This window comes from Poecilia formosa, unplaced genomic scaffold, assembly GCF_000485575.1.
Source record: "Poecilia formosa unplaced genomic scaffold, Poecilia_formosa-5.1.2 Scaffold370, whole genome shotgun sequence".
Classification (NCBI taxonomy): domain Eukaryota; kingdom Metazoa; phylum Chordata; class Actinopteri; order Cyprinodontiformes; family Poeciliidae; genus Poecilia; species Poecilia formosa.
In genome coordinates, this window is record NW_006800309.1 from 33,772 (window position 1) to 51,280 (window position 17,509).

A 17,509-nucleotide genomic window follows, 5' to 3' on the forward strand; every position below is an offset into this window, starting at 1 on the left:
AACACATGTACATATCTGCTGTGCGCCATCTTGAAATGGCTTCTGTTCTGACACACTTTGGGAATCATTCCTCCTTGTTAAGTTAAACCAGGATCCTTTTTGTTAAGCTTATGGCACATTGGATAGAAATGTAATTTTTTTAAATGTTTATTTATTATGTTGTTGTTTTTTGGTTTTTTTTTTGTTTTTTGTTTTTTTTTTTGTTTTTTTTTTGTTTGTTTTTTTTTTCAGATTGCCCAAGTCAATGGTGGGAGCAAGAAATTAAAGGCATTCCAGTTTTACTAATAAATCAAAACGTCTTTTGGGATCATAATCACACGGTTGGGAAAAATAAACTACCGCGTTGCAAAAGTATTCATACTCCTTGACCATATATTTACATTCATCTAATCCATTGTAGCTCTGGTTGCATGTTCATGATTGTTGTTCTGCTGGAGGGTAAACCTCAACCACAGTCTCAAGTCTTTTGTACCTTCAGGATTTTCCTGAAATTTTCTCCATCATGAACTTTTACTAGCTTTAGTAAAAGTTATAGGTTGGTAAAAAAAAAAAAAGAAAAAGAAAGAAAAAGGGCGATTGGTATGAATACTTTTGCAAGGCAGTGAACTCCATAGTTTAGATACTTGGAACAGACACACTAACTGGCCGCTGTCAAAGTCGAGATATCAGAGTATCCTTATTGTCACAAACATACACCAACACCTATCTTTCTTACTAATAAAGCTCACTGAATTGGTTCATAGCATTACAACAAACCTGGAATCTCTTTCAGGATTTTTAAAAAGTTATTTAAACCTTTTTTTTAATCGGCAAAATATGACTTTTAATATTTAAATATCTGAAGTTTTAACTTATTTGAAACAGATCCATAAATTGATTTTCTATATAAATAAATGAAGATGAAATACTAAGTTAACTATAAGATGGACCACAGAGTTCGTTTTCCTGCAACAGCTGGACATAATGGGCAGCATAAATCAACACGAACAGAACTGTTGCAAAGTCACAAAGATTGGTTGCAAATAGCAGAAATATGATGTTGGACAAGACATAAAAATATACTCTGAATAATTTTATACACGAATCTTGAGTCCATTACCTTGCCATGTCCTTTTTTATATATTGGATTTGCTATTCAAATGGTCTGTTGGATTATCTGTCTTATATTTTGTCACACTAAAACCAGACTCTCTAAAACACACAAACTTCCTTCATTCGGGAAGTTTGTTGTCTTCATTAATGTACTGTATCCTGCTAAAGCGACAAGAGGCTAACAACTGTAGCTGGATGTGGCATAGATTGCACATCTGGCATTTTTAAAATACAAAGTCATTTTTCTGGAATATCTACTATTTCACTTTTTAATTGATGTTCTGCTGATGTGTTGTCGAGTCTCTGTTTTGTTACGATGGTGCTACTTGGTGTGCAGCCTTCTGTGGGCTTCAACGGAGAACCTACCCATCTTGTGTATGCACACAGTTTAATGACTCAGCAGTTTAAAAGTAGGGCATTACAGAAAGTACATATACTTAAATAACATGCTGAGGAAAACCCACAGTCTCTGTGCTACTGTCTGTCTCGGTTTTAGCCCTCATTTTGGGTACAAAACCAACTGCATAAAACCAGCTGCTGCCTCTCCAGCCGCTGACATGAGTTCACCTAGACCGTTTTGGCCTCGATTTAATGGCTGTACTTGATGTCTGACTGGTTTACCAGCTAAGCAATGTTTCAACGGTTTCCAAAAAGCTCATTTACTATTCCTTTTTTCTTATTTCACTTTTTTAAAAGCATTTGCGTTTTCCTGCACAAGCTATAATTTAATCTCGATTTCAACTCAACAAGAAAACACAATAAATATGGCTTGGATATTTTATGTTTTCATTTTCAATCGAGCTATTGAACCGTTTTAGGAAAAACGCCTTGGTTTTGTTGCAAAACTCCAAGCTTAACTTTCAACAAGCTAGCACATTTAGCTGAGATGTTCATCTAGCAAAGCCATCATTCTGACCACATTTCTTCCTGATTATTTAAAGCAAATCCTTGTTAAAATATATGAAAATATTCTACTATACAAATCTGACCAAAAAATTTTAATGATAGACTGTTCCTTCAGTGCTGATTTACATTAAGATATTTAATATTTTTCTAGAACCCAAAATAAACTCAAAGGGCTTTCTGTGATTTGAATTTTTTTGTTGTAATGGAAATTTTTCATAACAATATGATTCAAATTATTGCAGCTGTTTGTCACACTGTTGAAGAGTTATCCAGAAATGATCGTTTTTGACTTTGATAACTGTTAACTTTAGCTTATCACTAGATACTCATAGAAAAAGTTAAATTACTTGTCAGTGTGGCATTATGGTCTTTTTATCAGACCATAATTGAACTATTGGAGGCACAAGTTAATTTTACATAAGTCAATGACACTACGCTTCAATAAACCAATAATTTGAGGACTAATATTAAACTTTCAAACACATACAAACAGTTAGCACGCTAACAAGACAGCCACAGCTCATAGGATATGTACCATCCTAAAAAGATTGTTTCATTCTCCAGACTGCAAAAACCCAAACTGATTAGCGTGCAGAAGATTTCCAAACACGTTCAAATAATAACCTGTCTTTTTCAATCTTTCCTTTGCATTTATATCTGGAACTCAAAGCTATTAAAACTGTGTGCTACCAACAAAACAGGGTTGTGCTCAGAACATTAACATGATTGGCTTTATACACTGCGAACCAACAAACAGCTCACTGTGGCAGGGATTTATGGGATATCCGTTGTGCTGTTCCAGATAAGAAGCGACTTTATAACCTGATTCCTATATTGTAATTTTAAACTATATTTCTGATTGTCTGCACAAACGTAAAAGTGGACAGTTTACAGAATTTTGTTCTACCTCTTAGACTATAGACTAAAATAAACACAAAAACTAAATTCATGTAAATCTGCCAGAAAATGTTTTCAGTGGAAACTTGTGTAATCTCTACTTACTTGGGGATTTATTTTCAACGTCATTCTGTCAACAAGAGGGTCACTTTAGTGCCTTTCCTCTACAAAAGTGTCTTGTTTTTACTAGAACCTTTTCCTTTATCTGCATAGATTCCATTATTTTTAAAAAAGCACCACAGCTTAGTTCAAATATTCAGCTTAGATACATGTTGAATTAAATCTAAAAGCTGTAGTATTTTGCACAATTGATAAGGGATTTATGAGACGAGAGCTAAAGTGAACCCTTAGATATTAATATTTTTGATTTATCAGATTTCCAAACGTGTCAAAATGAAGAAGAATAGAACATTTTTTTCAATAAATGTCTGTAGCCTACACTGTTTTTCTTTCTTTTTTCGTGAGAATAGGTCTAAATTTAAGATAGCATCATAATATGAAGAATCAAACACATGATGAGAAACGTTATTTAATCATTATTATTGTTATTTCATTTTTGCCGTGTTCTGCACAAGTATGCAAACATGCTGGACACATACTTGTTTGATTTGTGGCAGAATGATACACATATAATGATTCTGATCATTTTTAAATTGCATTACAACATACAATGTGGCTTGGTAGAGGCGGATATCCGTCTCTCCCTAATCCCTAAATTGTATTTCACCCATTAACTAAAACATTTTGCAGAAAAACATCACCAGCCAATGACTTTTTTAAAGGCTCTGGGGTATCAAGCATCACCTGTACCCATTTTTAGGTAAGCCTAGTAAAGCAACATGAATATTTCCATCCTTTTGTAATGTTTCCATACCACTAATTAGAATATTACATGCTGGGATTATATAAATTATTCTTAGCTGAGGTATTAAGGACAGTCTGTATATTAGCTTTATTAACATACTATAATCTCTTTTTAACAGTGCTTGATTAATAAAAGGAGAAAAACTTAAACGAGTACTTGGTAAAGAATTCCCACCTACATTGTAAAGCAACAGGAAAGTGAAACGGTTTGTTCCCTGCCCTTCTGTTTCTTTGAGAATAGCTGAATGTCAACAGCTGATCTGACGCAGGTCGCTTTGGAAATATGTAGCTCTCTCCCCTTTTAGACGGCACTTGAGCATTTTCATGTATATAGTTGCATTTTGAAGATGACTGACGGGGGAGAAAAGAACAATGAAATGAAATAAAACAATAGCAAACATTGAAAGATGTGAGAAAAAGACGTCCAAATGGATTTTTGAAGGTATTTTTGTTTTTCCGACCGTGGTAGCTTGTAAAATAAGATGAAACTGCCTCCTGTTTGTCATAGAATTCACAAATAAACGTGTCATGGATTTTGATGTGGTCTCTGCCTTTTTGCTTCCTCTCTGTTCTGTAGTGGATCAGACTGAGGTTCTCTTGAATAATGNTACCATCCAACTCTGGATCCTTCTGTAAAAGTTCAGCTCAGCAGAAAGACATGGCCACTCATATCTGCTGCAACATGTCAGTGAGGGCTGACGGCGGGCTGCGACCTTCTGGGGATTCTAAGGTTAAAGGGATTTTCTCTGTGCCTGACTCAAACCCCAGAGGTGCATTTAAGGTCTTTCTGTCATCTTTGAAGTTCTCAGCCTGCAGAGAGCTCCCCTCCTCTCCCGCCCCGTTTCCTGTCCGCTCATTCGCTTTTTCCACTTCCGCGTCTGTCTCCGTCGTCTTCCTTCCCCCTCTCTGCTGTCATCCTGTCTCGCTCCAGGCCTGTGCAGGAGAACTGGGAGGAGATTCAGCTCGTCATTTAGCTTTTTGTCTCAGCCACTCTGATAGCGGCGTTTATCACGCTCTGCCTTCCTCAAGTCTTATGAATGTGTCATTTGTTTGGACCTTTTCAAGCTTTTGGGATGCAGTTGTAGCGCCACCAACAGGCAACTTAGTGTAATCCTTGCTTTATTACACTTAAGCAGAACAAAGACGGCCAGTTACTATACTTCAGTTTTTGATTTTTACACATAAGTATTTTTGCAGATTAAAGGCACCTGCTGTGCATTTAGATTTCTGTTTATTCGGATAGTTCGGGCTGCACAGTGCTGCCAGTGAGAGTAAAAAAAGGTTGTCAGTGCAGCTATAGGCACAGCATTTGCAGATGTCCTTTTCTTCCACTTCTCCTCCTCCGCTCACAGGGGAAATTGCTTCTTAGCTTCAGATCTCACCTCCAGTGCAAAAACCACCGACTCAGCATAGCTATCCGTGTTTAACCTCGATCTGCCACAGACTGATTATAGAGTTCACTTCTAGAAACTCCAAAGGAGGCGACTGGCAACTTCATGCTCACAATGAAATGCTATAGGAGCTGTGATGCTCAGACGTGTCATGGCGGTCGTTTAAATGTTGATTGCAAAAACTAGATCAAGTCTTTTCAACGTGACTCTTCTCTTTTCCCTCACAGTCGAAGCCTCCAGGTGACGAATCCACTGTGGACACGGCGGGTGTTGTTAACGGATCAGCATCGCCGAGGTGACAGTGAAAAACAGTCATGCTTACTTTACCACGTACTTAAACAAGTCATTAGTTGTCATCACCTTCACTTTTTATGGCCGTTTCATCATCAGTGCTTTAAGTTAAAGTCAAAATCAGTGTCAGAATCTGTTTGAACAAGTTCACTGGGACTTTTCAATGATTTCACGGTGCAAATAAACCTAAAAAGTAAAAAATAAGTAAAGTATGAAAAAGAAAAATATACAATATCTACACACGTGCAAATAAGCAGGTGGATAAAGTAAGAGAGGTGCTTCACAAAGATATTTATATATTTTTTTTATCCTTTTCACTTTTTGTCAGATTTCTTTGTACTGTATTTTTTTTTATAAGCATTGGGTGCATTTATTAGTCAGACCTCTTTACACTGATGCCCCGAAATAAAATCCAAGGCAAAGAATGGAGGCGCGGCATAGGTCCACAGCTCAGATGGACCTATGAAAAAACTTGAAAAGAAATGAAAGGAAAAGTTTGTTGTCCACAAATTTAGCTTTCACGGAAAATAGGCAAAAAGAAAACCATTAACATAAACCCAGAAGAGGTCAGCGTTAGTGTTTTCCACAGTCCTAACACTTGCAAAAAAAAAGGCGCGATCAGTGTGTGTTCACAAATTATCAACATTTTGTGCTGATCTGTTATATAAAATCCAAGTTAACAAACACTGAAGTGGGCGGTTTGGAATGTCGCAAATGTGGAAGAATGAATACTTTTGCAGATCACACTGAATTTGTCACTGTGACATCTGAACATAACTTTTCTGTTACTGCGTCTTTGACTAGGATCAAATCTACACTGGAGGACTCGGAGGGTAGCAGATCTTCCTGTGCGAAGGACAAAGCACATTTTGGTTCAATGCCGCTTTTTACTGGAGCCGAGTTTGGGGATGTAACCGTGAAGAACTGGACCAGCATAACCAACGAGGTTTGAAACTGCGGTTTTTATACGGCTGCTGGTCTAAAATTTGTAAACTTTGTTGAGGTTTTTATAGTGACTGCTTTCACAAACACACTGAGTCAGAACATTTACTAAACCTACGCTGTTGTCTCCTGGTCTAGACCCCAGAGATGGCTGACACTTGTAAAACCTGGGATGGTCCAAGTGGTTCTTGTAGCAGCTCCGCAGCCTCTCAGATGGACTTGGACTTTGTGCAGAGGAGCTGCACTGCTCCGGACCGGACCGGCATCCGTATTTACTACAGCCCTCCTGCTGTGAGGCGTATGGAGCACCGGAGAAGATACCAGGAGCCTTTGGATTCTGATGAATACAGCGTCGGGGGTTCATCTCTGAAGCAGAATGACACGGACGGTGGCGTGGCCTCACTGGACGCTCTCGATGCTCAGCGCCAACAACCCGCCTCATCGTTCACCTCTTCTTATGAGCAGTGGCTCAGCTCGCTGTCCAAGCAGCACCGGGAACTGCTGGAGAGCAGAGGCAGCAGCATTTCCACGTCGATGCCGAGCGTTTTCAGCAGCAGTGTCAGCGGCGGCGCGGCTAACAGGGTGGTGGACGGGATGACATCCAGTTCTCCCTTCCACGATCTGGAGATCGGAGACATCTCTGCCAACTTAAGTGACGACATGAAGGAGATGACTAACTGTGTCCGGCAAGCTATTCGCTCTTCTTCTCTGGAGAGGAAATCCAGCAAGGAGCCTGGGAGTCAGGTATCGTCTCTCCTTCATTTTCATTCTCGTTCCAGTAAATGTTTTGAATGTGTAATATTTTCCTGCTGTTTTTGTTGAATTTAGTCTTTATTACTTCATAGCAGGGAAGCCAAACTCAATGAGCTTGCCTGTCTTTGTATTGAAAAGTGCTTTGTAAATAAAATGTAATATTAAAACATGTTATAAATGTTTGATTTAGACAGAAAGATCTCCGTGTTCTAATTGCAAACTTAGCTCTACTGGAAAAAAGTCCAGGTAAAAAGGTTAATCCGAAACATTTTAAACTTCCTTCAGCCCGTTGGAGTGTCCAACAAGTCCACCCAGACTGCAGCTCAGGGTGTCAGCATCGGACTGCAGACAGAGACCAGCAGGGCAACGGGGTTGCACTCCAAATCCTGGTCACCTCGGCCAACACCAGCAACCACTTCCTCGCTGGTATCCGCCCGAACTCGGCAGATTTCTACATCTCTGGATAAAGTGCACAGCCGCATTGAGAGGCCATGCTGTTCGCCCAAGTATGGGTCGCCTAAGCTACAGCGGAGAGTGTCTTCTGGTAAAACTTCTCCTCACTTCCCTCTGAGCCCAGTTCGTTTGGTGCTTTGGAGCGTTTTTAGACGAATGATCGAGCAAATCGCTATTTTCAGGTTCCACTTCCAGACTGGATGGCGCTTCCTCCAGCAGGGACCGCAGCATGTGGAGCCTACATCAGAGGCCCATCGGTGGCAGTGGCGGCTCTGCTTGGGCTCGCTCCACTACGACGAGGGACAGCCCCGTCCTGAACGGCCTCACCGACGGCCTCTCCAGCCTCTTCAGCGTAGTGGAGCACTCCGGAAGCACAGAGTCGCTTTGGAGGAGTGAAATAGGTGAGATGCATAATCTAGGTCTGTAAATGTGTCGTCTTTCAAGTATTGCAAAATACGCCACCCAATCACATTGAGGCGCCATGACCGACGTTGGAAGTGAGGGATTGTTTTTCCAAGTTGTTTTTGCCTGTATAGCCACGGCTTTCACTTGTTCAAGTCGAGCTAATTTGTCTTGCCGAAGTAACACAGATTTATTTGGGGCTCATGCATGGCAGCACTTACAAACGTTGGATAAAGCTAGATTAGAAAGCGACCCATACGTTCCCTCTCCTGACATATTTGTTTGTTTAATCAGCCGGTTTCACGCCCCATGATTTATACCACTATGTTATAAACGGCGTTTTCCCGTAACACCGAAGCAGACTTAAAAGCATGCAAAAGTTTATTTGTACAAGGCGGAGCATTTTCTCCATGGTTACTAATGAATAGATGGGTAACTACGCCACACTGCAATATCTTGTCAAAGGTTTACAATAAAATGGCAAGTTTGGTTGCATCCATATCTGTCTGTCTGTCCAGCCAACTGTGCAGAACCCTAGAGCCATTTTTAAAGTGAAATCATCTAAATAAAAGAGATATTAGGCTCTCGACTGTCTGTTTTTTGACAAGCTTTACAAGAGTTTACTTGCACATCGGATGTTTTGACGTCCGTAGTGGTGGAGTGGTACGTGAAGACGTTGACATCACGAGCAAAGGGTCAATCCCTGCAGTAACACTTACATAAGAACAAACTGAGAAACATCGTAATTTGATGGAACAGAAAAAAGCCCAAACGTCTTGTCGTTTTGTTCTGGCTTAAACCCACAGTAACTTCAGTTAATCCTGTTGGTGATAATCCAAACCTGTGATCCCTGCGCTGCTATAGGGTCAAGCCAGACGGCCAGCCCGGCTCGGCAGCCTCACGCTGCCGGAAAACCCTCCGGCGCTGCTGCTTGCGGCTCCGATTCCAACCCTCAGCGGTATGGAGGGCTGGTGCAGGAGTTCTTCAGGAATGTGTGCAACAGCCGCGGCCCGGGTGGAGCCCCCCTGTCTGTGGAGAAAGTGCAGAGAGACTCCCTCGCTGTCCTCGGAGGCGTGGGGGTCTTGGGTGGCTTGAGCAGCGTGGACGAACCCACACTCGGAGGGGCTGCTGCGCTGGCTGGACTGAGCGGAGGCAACGACAGCGTGACCAGGATTGTTAATAAGCGGTTTCTGAGGCAGACGGCTGGGGAGGAGATGATCAGCATCATGGGAGGAGGGAAGGAAGCAACGAGCAACAGCGTGGCTGCAGGACCGGGAACCGAGGTTTGTGCTTTTAAATGAAACGGCAGTTTGTAGTTTTTTACTACATGTTAAAATGTATCATATTACAACCATAAACTTCAGCCTATTATAGAGGGACTTAAAATCTAAATGTGGTAAATCTCCTTTAATAAAGTCCACTTTGACCAATTGTCTTCGAAAGTCATGGAATAAGTACTTGTTGTCCACTTGTGTGTAGTGTAATCTCAGTATGAATTCAGCTGTTCTGTGAAGTTTTCAGAGGTGTGTTTGAGGACATCAGTGAACTAACAGCATCACAAAGACCAAGAAATACAGTAGACTGATCAGAAAGAAAGCTTTAAAAGTGCTCTTAATGTGTTTACTAAAAATGGTAGCAGTATGAAGGCCTGAACTGCCAGGAGGAGGAGAGCATTGATTACAGCACCAGTCAAAAGACCTGTGGTAAAAGGAAGGCAAAAACACATCCAAGGCTACAACAAAAGAGTTTAGATCAATGCATTAAGTCAACTTTGCAAAGACTAGAAAACTCCTCTTGAAATGATGTATATCCAGTCTGAATCAGCCGGGGGTGATTTGTTAAGGCAAAAGTTTGAGTTTCTCAACATGAAAAGCAGGTGCAGACATAACCCAAGAGTTTCAGCTGTAATTTTTAAACATCCATGTATCATTTTCATTCTAAAGCACAACTATTTAGTTTGTTCTGTTGGTCTAACCAGTAAAATGCAGAGTCATTCAAAAAATTAGAGTATTACTGAACGGCCCATTTATTTCAGGAGCCTCTCATTTCATACAGATTAATTACACATACGGGTGTTTGGGAGCTTTTATTTCTGCTAACTACAGTCATTTCCCACTTATAGTTAATGAAAACATGGCACTTAAAATCAGATCATCACATCAGAGCAATATAAAACTTTTTTTTTTAAAAACAAAGAACGTGTGCTTAATGAAAAGCATGTTTGCTGCTTAAAGGTTATTATTTTCAAAAGATACGTTTAATCTGACAAATGAGACTCACTGAGACGTATATATTCTGATTTACTGAATATGACGGTACATGAAAGTCTGTGGTTATAACATGACAGAATGTGCAAAGGTTAAATCGGTATGAACACGTTTCCAAGGTTCTGTACACCATGGCACGATGATGTGGGCATGAAGTGACTTTGTTCTGTCTCCCAGGAGGCACCTTGCGATTGTGCTACTCCGTCCTCCTGCTTTGTCCGATCGTCCAGAGCAGCCGTTCGCCACTGCAAGCACCGTCCGCAGGACTCTCCAGCTGGAGCCGAGGAGAAAGGAGACGCCTGCAACGAGTGACGAGCCTCCCAGCGAAGACGCTCACGGAGGAAATTCACTTCTTCACAAACACGACTGCCTTGGAAACGCTTCCCCGCACCTCCCAGAGCACCAAATGCACACAAACACCTAGAACCTGCCACGCACACAGGCCCACTGCCAAACATTAACACACCGCCTCAGCACACAGCGCAAACTGCCCCCTGCCCCGGACCCCCACACAAAGCTACTGCCACCTTCTCTCAATCAGAACACCGGAGACGCCACTCCGGTTTCTAGACGTGCGACCGATGCCAAGGACTGCGCCAGCATCCCAAACCTACCAGCAGGACTGAAACCAGAACTGCCATCTAACACTACAGATACCAATCAACAGGTTAAATAATGATGATGATGATGTCAGGACTCAAAACACAACCTCCAACTATCAGAGTAACAGGTACTACAATCAGTCTGCTAATACTACACATTCACAACGATATGCTATAATGTTACCACCATCATGCTGTTTAATGAGCAGTTATTTTAGATATCATGTGTTACTTTGGGGGGTATGAAACAAAAGCAGTTTTTTATTATTTTTATTGTCTGCAAACCGAGACACAATTAAATGTTTCGATGATTTCACAGTGTTGGACCCACACTTAACACGCCACGCAGTGTCGGATTGCTTTGCACAATTGACTTCACAGATAAAAAAAAAATGCCACATCTTAATGACACATAGCAGAGTGGTATACGCCGTGTCTTATTAGCACAGGAAGACATTGAAAACCACTGGGCCGTGCGTTTCATGAAGACCAGATTTGAACTAAAATGAAGAATGTTGGTACCTAACGGCTCAAAAAATGAAACCATAGAAATGATTATAGAGACCAATGTTTAACCAGTGTTCCTGGAGAGCAAATGTATCTTATGGCTTGGTTTTCTGGTGCCGTCTTTCTTAATGAATAATGGCAGCAAATACAGACAAAGTGGGTGAAATGAAAGCCATGACTTTGACCTTCGATGATAGAAATTATGTCTTTATTTTGAAGCAGACGGCCAGAGATAGACTTGTATTGTCATCCTTTAACATTAGAGCAACAACCTGGTAAACACATGTACATATCTGCTGTGCGCCATCTTGAAATGGCTTCTGTTCTGACACACTTTGGGAATCATTCCTCCTTGTTAAGTTAAACCAGGATCCTTTTTGTTAAGCTTATGGCACATTGGATAGAAATGTAATTTTTTTAAATGTTTATTTATTATGTTGTTGTTTTTTGGTTTTTTTTTTGTTTTTTGTTTTTTTTTTTGTTTTTTTTTTGTTTGTTTTTTTTTTCAGATTGCCCAAGTCAATGGTGGGAGCAAGAAATTAAAGGCATTCCAGTTTTACTAATAAATCAAAACGTCTTTTGGGATCATAATCACACGGTTGGGAAAAATAAACTACCGCGTTGCAAAAGTATTCATACTCCTTGACCATATATTTACATTCATCTAATCCATTGTAGCTCTGGTTGCATGTTCATGATTGTTGTTCTGCTGGAGGGTAAACCTCAACCACAGTCTCAAGTCTTTTGTACCTTCAGGATTTTCCTGAAATTTTCTCCATCATGAACTTTTACTAGCTTTAGTAAAAGTTATAGGTTGGTAAAAAAAAAAAAAGAAAAAGAAAGAAAAAGGGCGATTGGTATGAATACTTTTGCAAGGCAGTGAACTCCATAGTTTAGATACTTGGAACAGACACACTAACTGGCCGCTGTCAAAGTCGAGATATCAGAGTATCCTTATTGTCACAAACATACACCAACACCTATCTTTCTTACTAATAAAGCTCACTGAATTGGTTCATAGCATTACAACAAACCTGGAATCTCTTTCAGGATTTTTAAAAAGTTATTTAAACCTTTTTTTTAATCGGCAAAATATGACTTTTAATATTTAAATATCTGAAGTTTTAACTTATTTGAAACAGATCCATAAATTGATTTTCTATATAAATAAATGAAGATGAAATACTAAGTTAACTATAAGATGGACCACAGAGTTCGTTTTCCTGCAACAGCTGGACATAATGGGCAGCATAAATCAACACGAACAGAACTGTTGCAAAGTCACAAAGATTGGTTGCAAATAGCAGAAATATGATGTTGGACAAGACATAAAAATATACTCTGAATAATTTTATACACGAATCTTGAGTCCATTACCTTGCCATGTCCTTTTTTATATATTGGATTTGCTATTCAAATGGTCTGTTGGATTATCTGTCTTATATTTTGTCACACTAAAACCAGACTCTCTAAAACACACAAACTTCCTTCATTCGGGAAGTTTGTTGTCTTCATTAATGTACTGTATCCTGCTAAAGCGACAAGAGGCTAACAACTGTAGCTGGATGTGGCATAGATTGCACATCTGGCATTTTTAAAATACAAAGTCATTTTTCTGGAATATCTACTATTTCACTTTTTAATTGATGTTCTGCTGATGTGTTGTCGAGTCTCTGTTTTGTTACGATGGTGCTACTTGGTGTGCAGCCTTCTGTGGGCTTCAACGGAGAACCTACCCATCTTGTGTATGCACACAGTTTAATGACTCAGCAGTTTAAAAGTAGGGCATTACAGAAAGTACATATACTTAAATAACATGCTGAGGAAAACCCACAGTCTCTGTGCTACTGTCTGTCTCGGTTTTAGCCCTCATTTTGGGTACAAAACCAACTGCATAAAACCAGCTGCTGCCTCTCCAGCCGCTGACATGAGTTCACCTAGACCGTTTTGGCCTCGATTTAATGGCTGTACTTGATGTCTGACTGGTTTACCAGCTAAGCAATGTTTCAACGGTTTCCAAAAAGCTCATTTACTATTCCTTTTTTCTTATTTCACTTTTTTAAAAGCATTTGCGTTTTCCTGCACAAGCTATAATTTAATCTCGATTTCAACTCAACAAGAAAACACAATAAATATGGCTTGGATATTTTATGTTTTCATTTTCAATCGAGCTATTGAACCGTTTTAGGAAAAACGCCTTGGTTTTGTTGCAAAACTCCAAGCTTAACTTTCAACAAGCTAGCACATTTAGCTGAGATGTTCATCTAGCAAAGCCATCATTCTGACCACATTTCTTCCTGATTATTTAAAGCAAATCCTTGTTAAAATATATGAAAATATTCTACTATACAAATCTGACCAAAAAATTTTAATGATAGACTGTTCCTTCAGTGCTGATTTACATTAAGATATTTAATATTTTTCTAGAACCCAAAATAAACTCAAAGGGCTTTCTGTGATTTGAATTTTTTTGTTGTAATGGAAATTTTTCATAACAATATGATTCAAATTATTGCAGCTGTTTGTCACACTGTTGAAGAGTTATCCAGAAATGATCGTTTTTGACTTTGATAACTGTTAACTTTAGCTTATCACTAGATACTCATAGAAAAAGTTAAATTACTTGTCAGTGTGGCATTATGGTCTTTTTATCAGACCATAATTGAACTATTGGAGGCACAAGTTAATTTTACATAAGTCAATGACACTACGCTTCAATAAACCAATAATTTGAGGACTAATATTAAACTTTCAAACACATACAAACAGTTAGCACGCTAACAAGACAGCCACAGCTCATAGGATATGTACCATCCTAAAAAGATTGTTTCATTCTCCAGACTGCAAAAACCCAAACTGATTAGCGTGCAGAAGATTTCCAAACACGTTCAAATAATAACCTGTCTTTTTCAATCTTTCCTTTGCATTTATATCTGGAACTCAAAGCTATTAAAACTGTGTGCTACCAACAAAACAGGGTTGTGCTCAGAACATTAACATGATTGGCTTTATACACTGCGAACCAACAAACAGCTCACTGTGGCAGGGATTTATGGGATATCCATTGTGCTGTTCCAGATAAGAAGCGACTTTATAACCTGATTCCTATATTGTAATTTTAAACTATATTTCTGATTGTCTGCACAAACGTAAAAGTGGACAGTTTACAGAATTTTGTTCTACCTCTTAGACTATAGACTAAAATAAACATAAAAACTAAATTCATGTAAATCTGCCAGAAAATGTTTTCAGTGGAAACTTGTGTAATCTCTACTTACTTGGGGATTTATTTTCAACGTCATTCTGTCAACAAGAGGGTCACTTTAGTGCCTTTCCTCTACAAAAGTGTCTTGTTTTTACTAGAACCTTTTCCTTTATCTGCATAGATTCCATTATTTTTAAAAAAGCACCACATCTTAGTTCAGATATTCAGCTTAGATACATGTTGAATTAAATCTAAAAGCTGTAGTATTTTGCACAATTGATAAGGGATTTATGAGACGAGAGCTAAAGTGAACCCTTAGATATTAATATTTTTGATTTATCAGATTTCCAAACGTGTCAAAATGAAGAAGAATAGAACATTTTTTTCAATAAATGTCTGTAGCCTACACTGTTTTTCTTTCTTTTTTCATGAGAATAGGTCTAAATTTAAGATAGCATCATAATATGAAGAATCAAACACATGATGAGAAACGTTATTTAATCATTATTATTGTTATTTCATTTTTGCCGTGTTCTGCACAAGTATGCAAACATGCTGGACACATACTTGTTTGATTTGTGGCAGAATGATACACATATAATGATTCTGATCATTTTTAAATTGCATTACAACATACAATGTGGCTTGGTAGAGGCGGATATCCGTCTCTCCCTAATCCCTAAATTGTATTTCACCCATTAACTAAAACATTTTGCAGAAAAACATCACCAGCCAATGACTTTTTTAAAGGCTCTGGGGTATCAAGCATCACCTGTACCCATTTTTAGGTAAGCCTAGTAAAGCAACATGAATATTTCCATCCTTTTGTAATGTTTCCATACCACTAATTAGAATATTACATGCTGGGATTATATAAATTATTCTTAGCTGAGGTATTAAGGACAGTCTGTATATTAGCTTTATTAACATACTATAATCTCTTTTTAACAGTGCTTGATTAATAAAAGGAGAAAAACGTAAACGAGTACTTGGTGAAGAATTCCCACCTACATTGTAAAGCAACAGGAAAGTGAAACGGTTTGTTCCCTGCCCTTCTGTTTCTTTGAGAATAGCTGAATGTCAACAGCTGATCTGACGCAGGTCGCTTTGGAAATATGTAGCTCTCTCCCCTTTTAGACGGCACTTGAGCATTTTCATGTATATAGTTGCATTTTGAAGATGACTGACGGGGGAGAAAAGAACAATGAAATGAAATAAAACAATAGCAAACATTGAAAGATGTGAGAAAAAGACGTCCAAATGGATTTTTGAAGGTATTTTTGTTTTTCCGACCGTGGTAGCTTGTAAAATAAGATGAAACTGCCTCCTGTTTGTCATAGAATTCACAAATAAACGTGTCATGGATTTTGATGTGGTCTCTGCCTTTTTGCTTCCTCTCTGTTCTGCATTGGATCAGACTGAGGTTCTCTTGAATAATGAGAACCTCATTATTCAAGAGAATAATGAGGTTCTCTTGAATAATAATTAATGCAATTTCTACATTATCAAGAAGCCTCCCCGATGATGCGGTGAGAGCTGGTTGTGATGCACACACAAAGAGTCCGATGTACGTTGAAGGGCCCAACTTATTTGTTTTCCAAATGAGCTTCAGTTTCTCACAAGAAAAGGGAAACAACAAATTGAGCACACAGCGTGCAAAAAAAACAAAAAAAAAAACAACTTTTGTGTTTTAGTTATCTGGGTTGAATCCTCTTGTGGAGGATTTAAGTTTGTGAGTAGGAAAGTAAACCATCTGCCAGCTCATTATGGTCATACTCGATAACAATTGGAGGATTTTGAACTAACCTTTTGAGGAAAGAAAGACTCCTCATGAGTCACCAAGGTGTTTTTTCCTACCAGTAGAGGGAGCCACAGGGTCAAAATGGAAGGTTGTGTGAGCCACCACGGCTGTCTGCTTACTCCTCTAGCCGGCCCCTGCTGGTCTTCTGGGTGACCCACCGGAGCGGCCGCAGACGGAACGTCTTAAGGAAAACTCGAACTCTTGTTCTCTCATCTGTAGTAGAAAGCTGTCGAGATTGGATATCTGGGGCCTGTGCAGTCGTTTTTGGAAAACTGGACTCTGCTTGCTCTAGTTGTTCTACCGCTGACTTCATGCCTTCCCTCTAAATCTGCCTCCTCCTGTGATTCAAGCTCTGGCTGGGGCTGAGGTTCTTGCATTGGAGCGTCAAAATGTCGTAGGTTTAACTTTGGCCATGCAATTATTAACAAATTTAGTGATCTAGATAAAATAAAAAAAAACTACTTATTTAAAGTATGTATGGAAAGACAAAAGAAAATGGCATAGAATTAGGTTGGACAGAGTCTAGGAAGGTTTGTTTTTTTCCAGTTTGTTTCCCTGATAAAGTCAACAAATGCACATGATGGAGTTTAAGTCCTCTCTGACACCTCTGGCTCAGTGTGACAGAGGATTCATTCTAGTGGTGAACTGGTTGGTCTTTGCCCTCATATTTCTCCTGGCAATATTTCCTCTTTGTTCTTTGACACATGAAGTGATGAGACAAGCATCGTGGTTTTAAGGTTTCTGACCCACATGCACGAAACTCAAGAAAATGGATCAGCAAAAGTTTATTTACACAGGTTATAAATACGCAAAGGTGGAGATCCATCTAAGAGGAAGGAAGTTCCAAAGTCCTGGAGCCACACGAACAAAAAGAAAGGCTGTGTCTCCTTTGGTTTTGAAAGGGGGACGGTAAGACCTGTTTCGTGACGGGACGTCAAGACTCTGATGGGGGTAAAGTACCAAGATGTAAATTGGTGTTTGAAAGAGGAGGATTTGATTGAAGCTGTGTGGTTGCCAGCCGTGGAGGAGACATGAGCTAGAGCTGTTGTGGCAGGGTCAGAAGAATTATGAGAGCACAGGGAAAATCTTCAGCTCAGAGACTAAACCTTAAAATACTTTTCTTGGTTTATAAATCT

General features: G+C 39.3%; 1 protein-coding gene across 1 annotated transcript; it reads left to right on the plus strand.

The window, feature by feature from the left end:
- Positions 1 to 5,339: 5,339 nt before the first annotated feature.
- On the plus strand, positions 5,340 to 11,403 carry LOC103154013 (protein SOGA1-like). The gene is made up of 7 exons (XM_016662374.1): positions 5,340 to 5,445; positions 6,246 to 6,387; positions 6,522 to 7,127; positions 7,422 to 7,680; positions 7,772 to 7,990; positions 8,856 to 9,274; positions 10,436 to 11,403. The coding sequence occupies exons 2-7, from the start codon at positions 6,319 to 6,321 to the stop codon at positions 10,568 to 10,570; spliced, it is 1,707 nt and encodes a 568-aa protein (XP_016517860.1). The 5' UTR covers positions 5,340 to 5,445; positions 6,246 to 6,318; the 3' UTR covers positions 10,571 to 11,403.
- Positions 11,404 to 17,509: the final 6,106 nt, after the last annotated feature.

Coding starts and splice junctions, on each gene's coding strand:
- LOC103154013 (XM_016662374.1), top strand. CDS start 6,319: ATGCCGCTTTTTACTGGAGCCGAGTTTGGGGATGTAACCGTGAAGAAC. Junction 6,388..6,521: donor GGACCAGCATAACCAACGAG/GTTTGAAACTGC, acceptor CTCCTGGTCTAG/ACCCCAGAGATGGCTGACAC. Junction 9,275..10,435: donor CTGCAGGACCGGGAACCGAG/GTTTGTGCTTTT, acceptor TCTGTCTCCCAG/GAGGCACCTTGCGATTGTGC.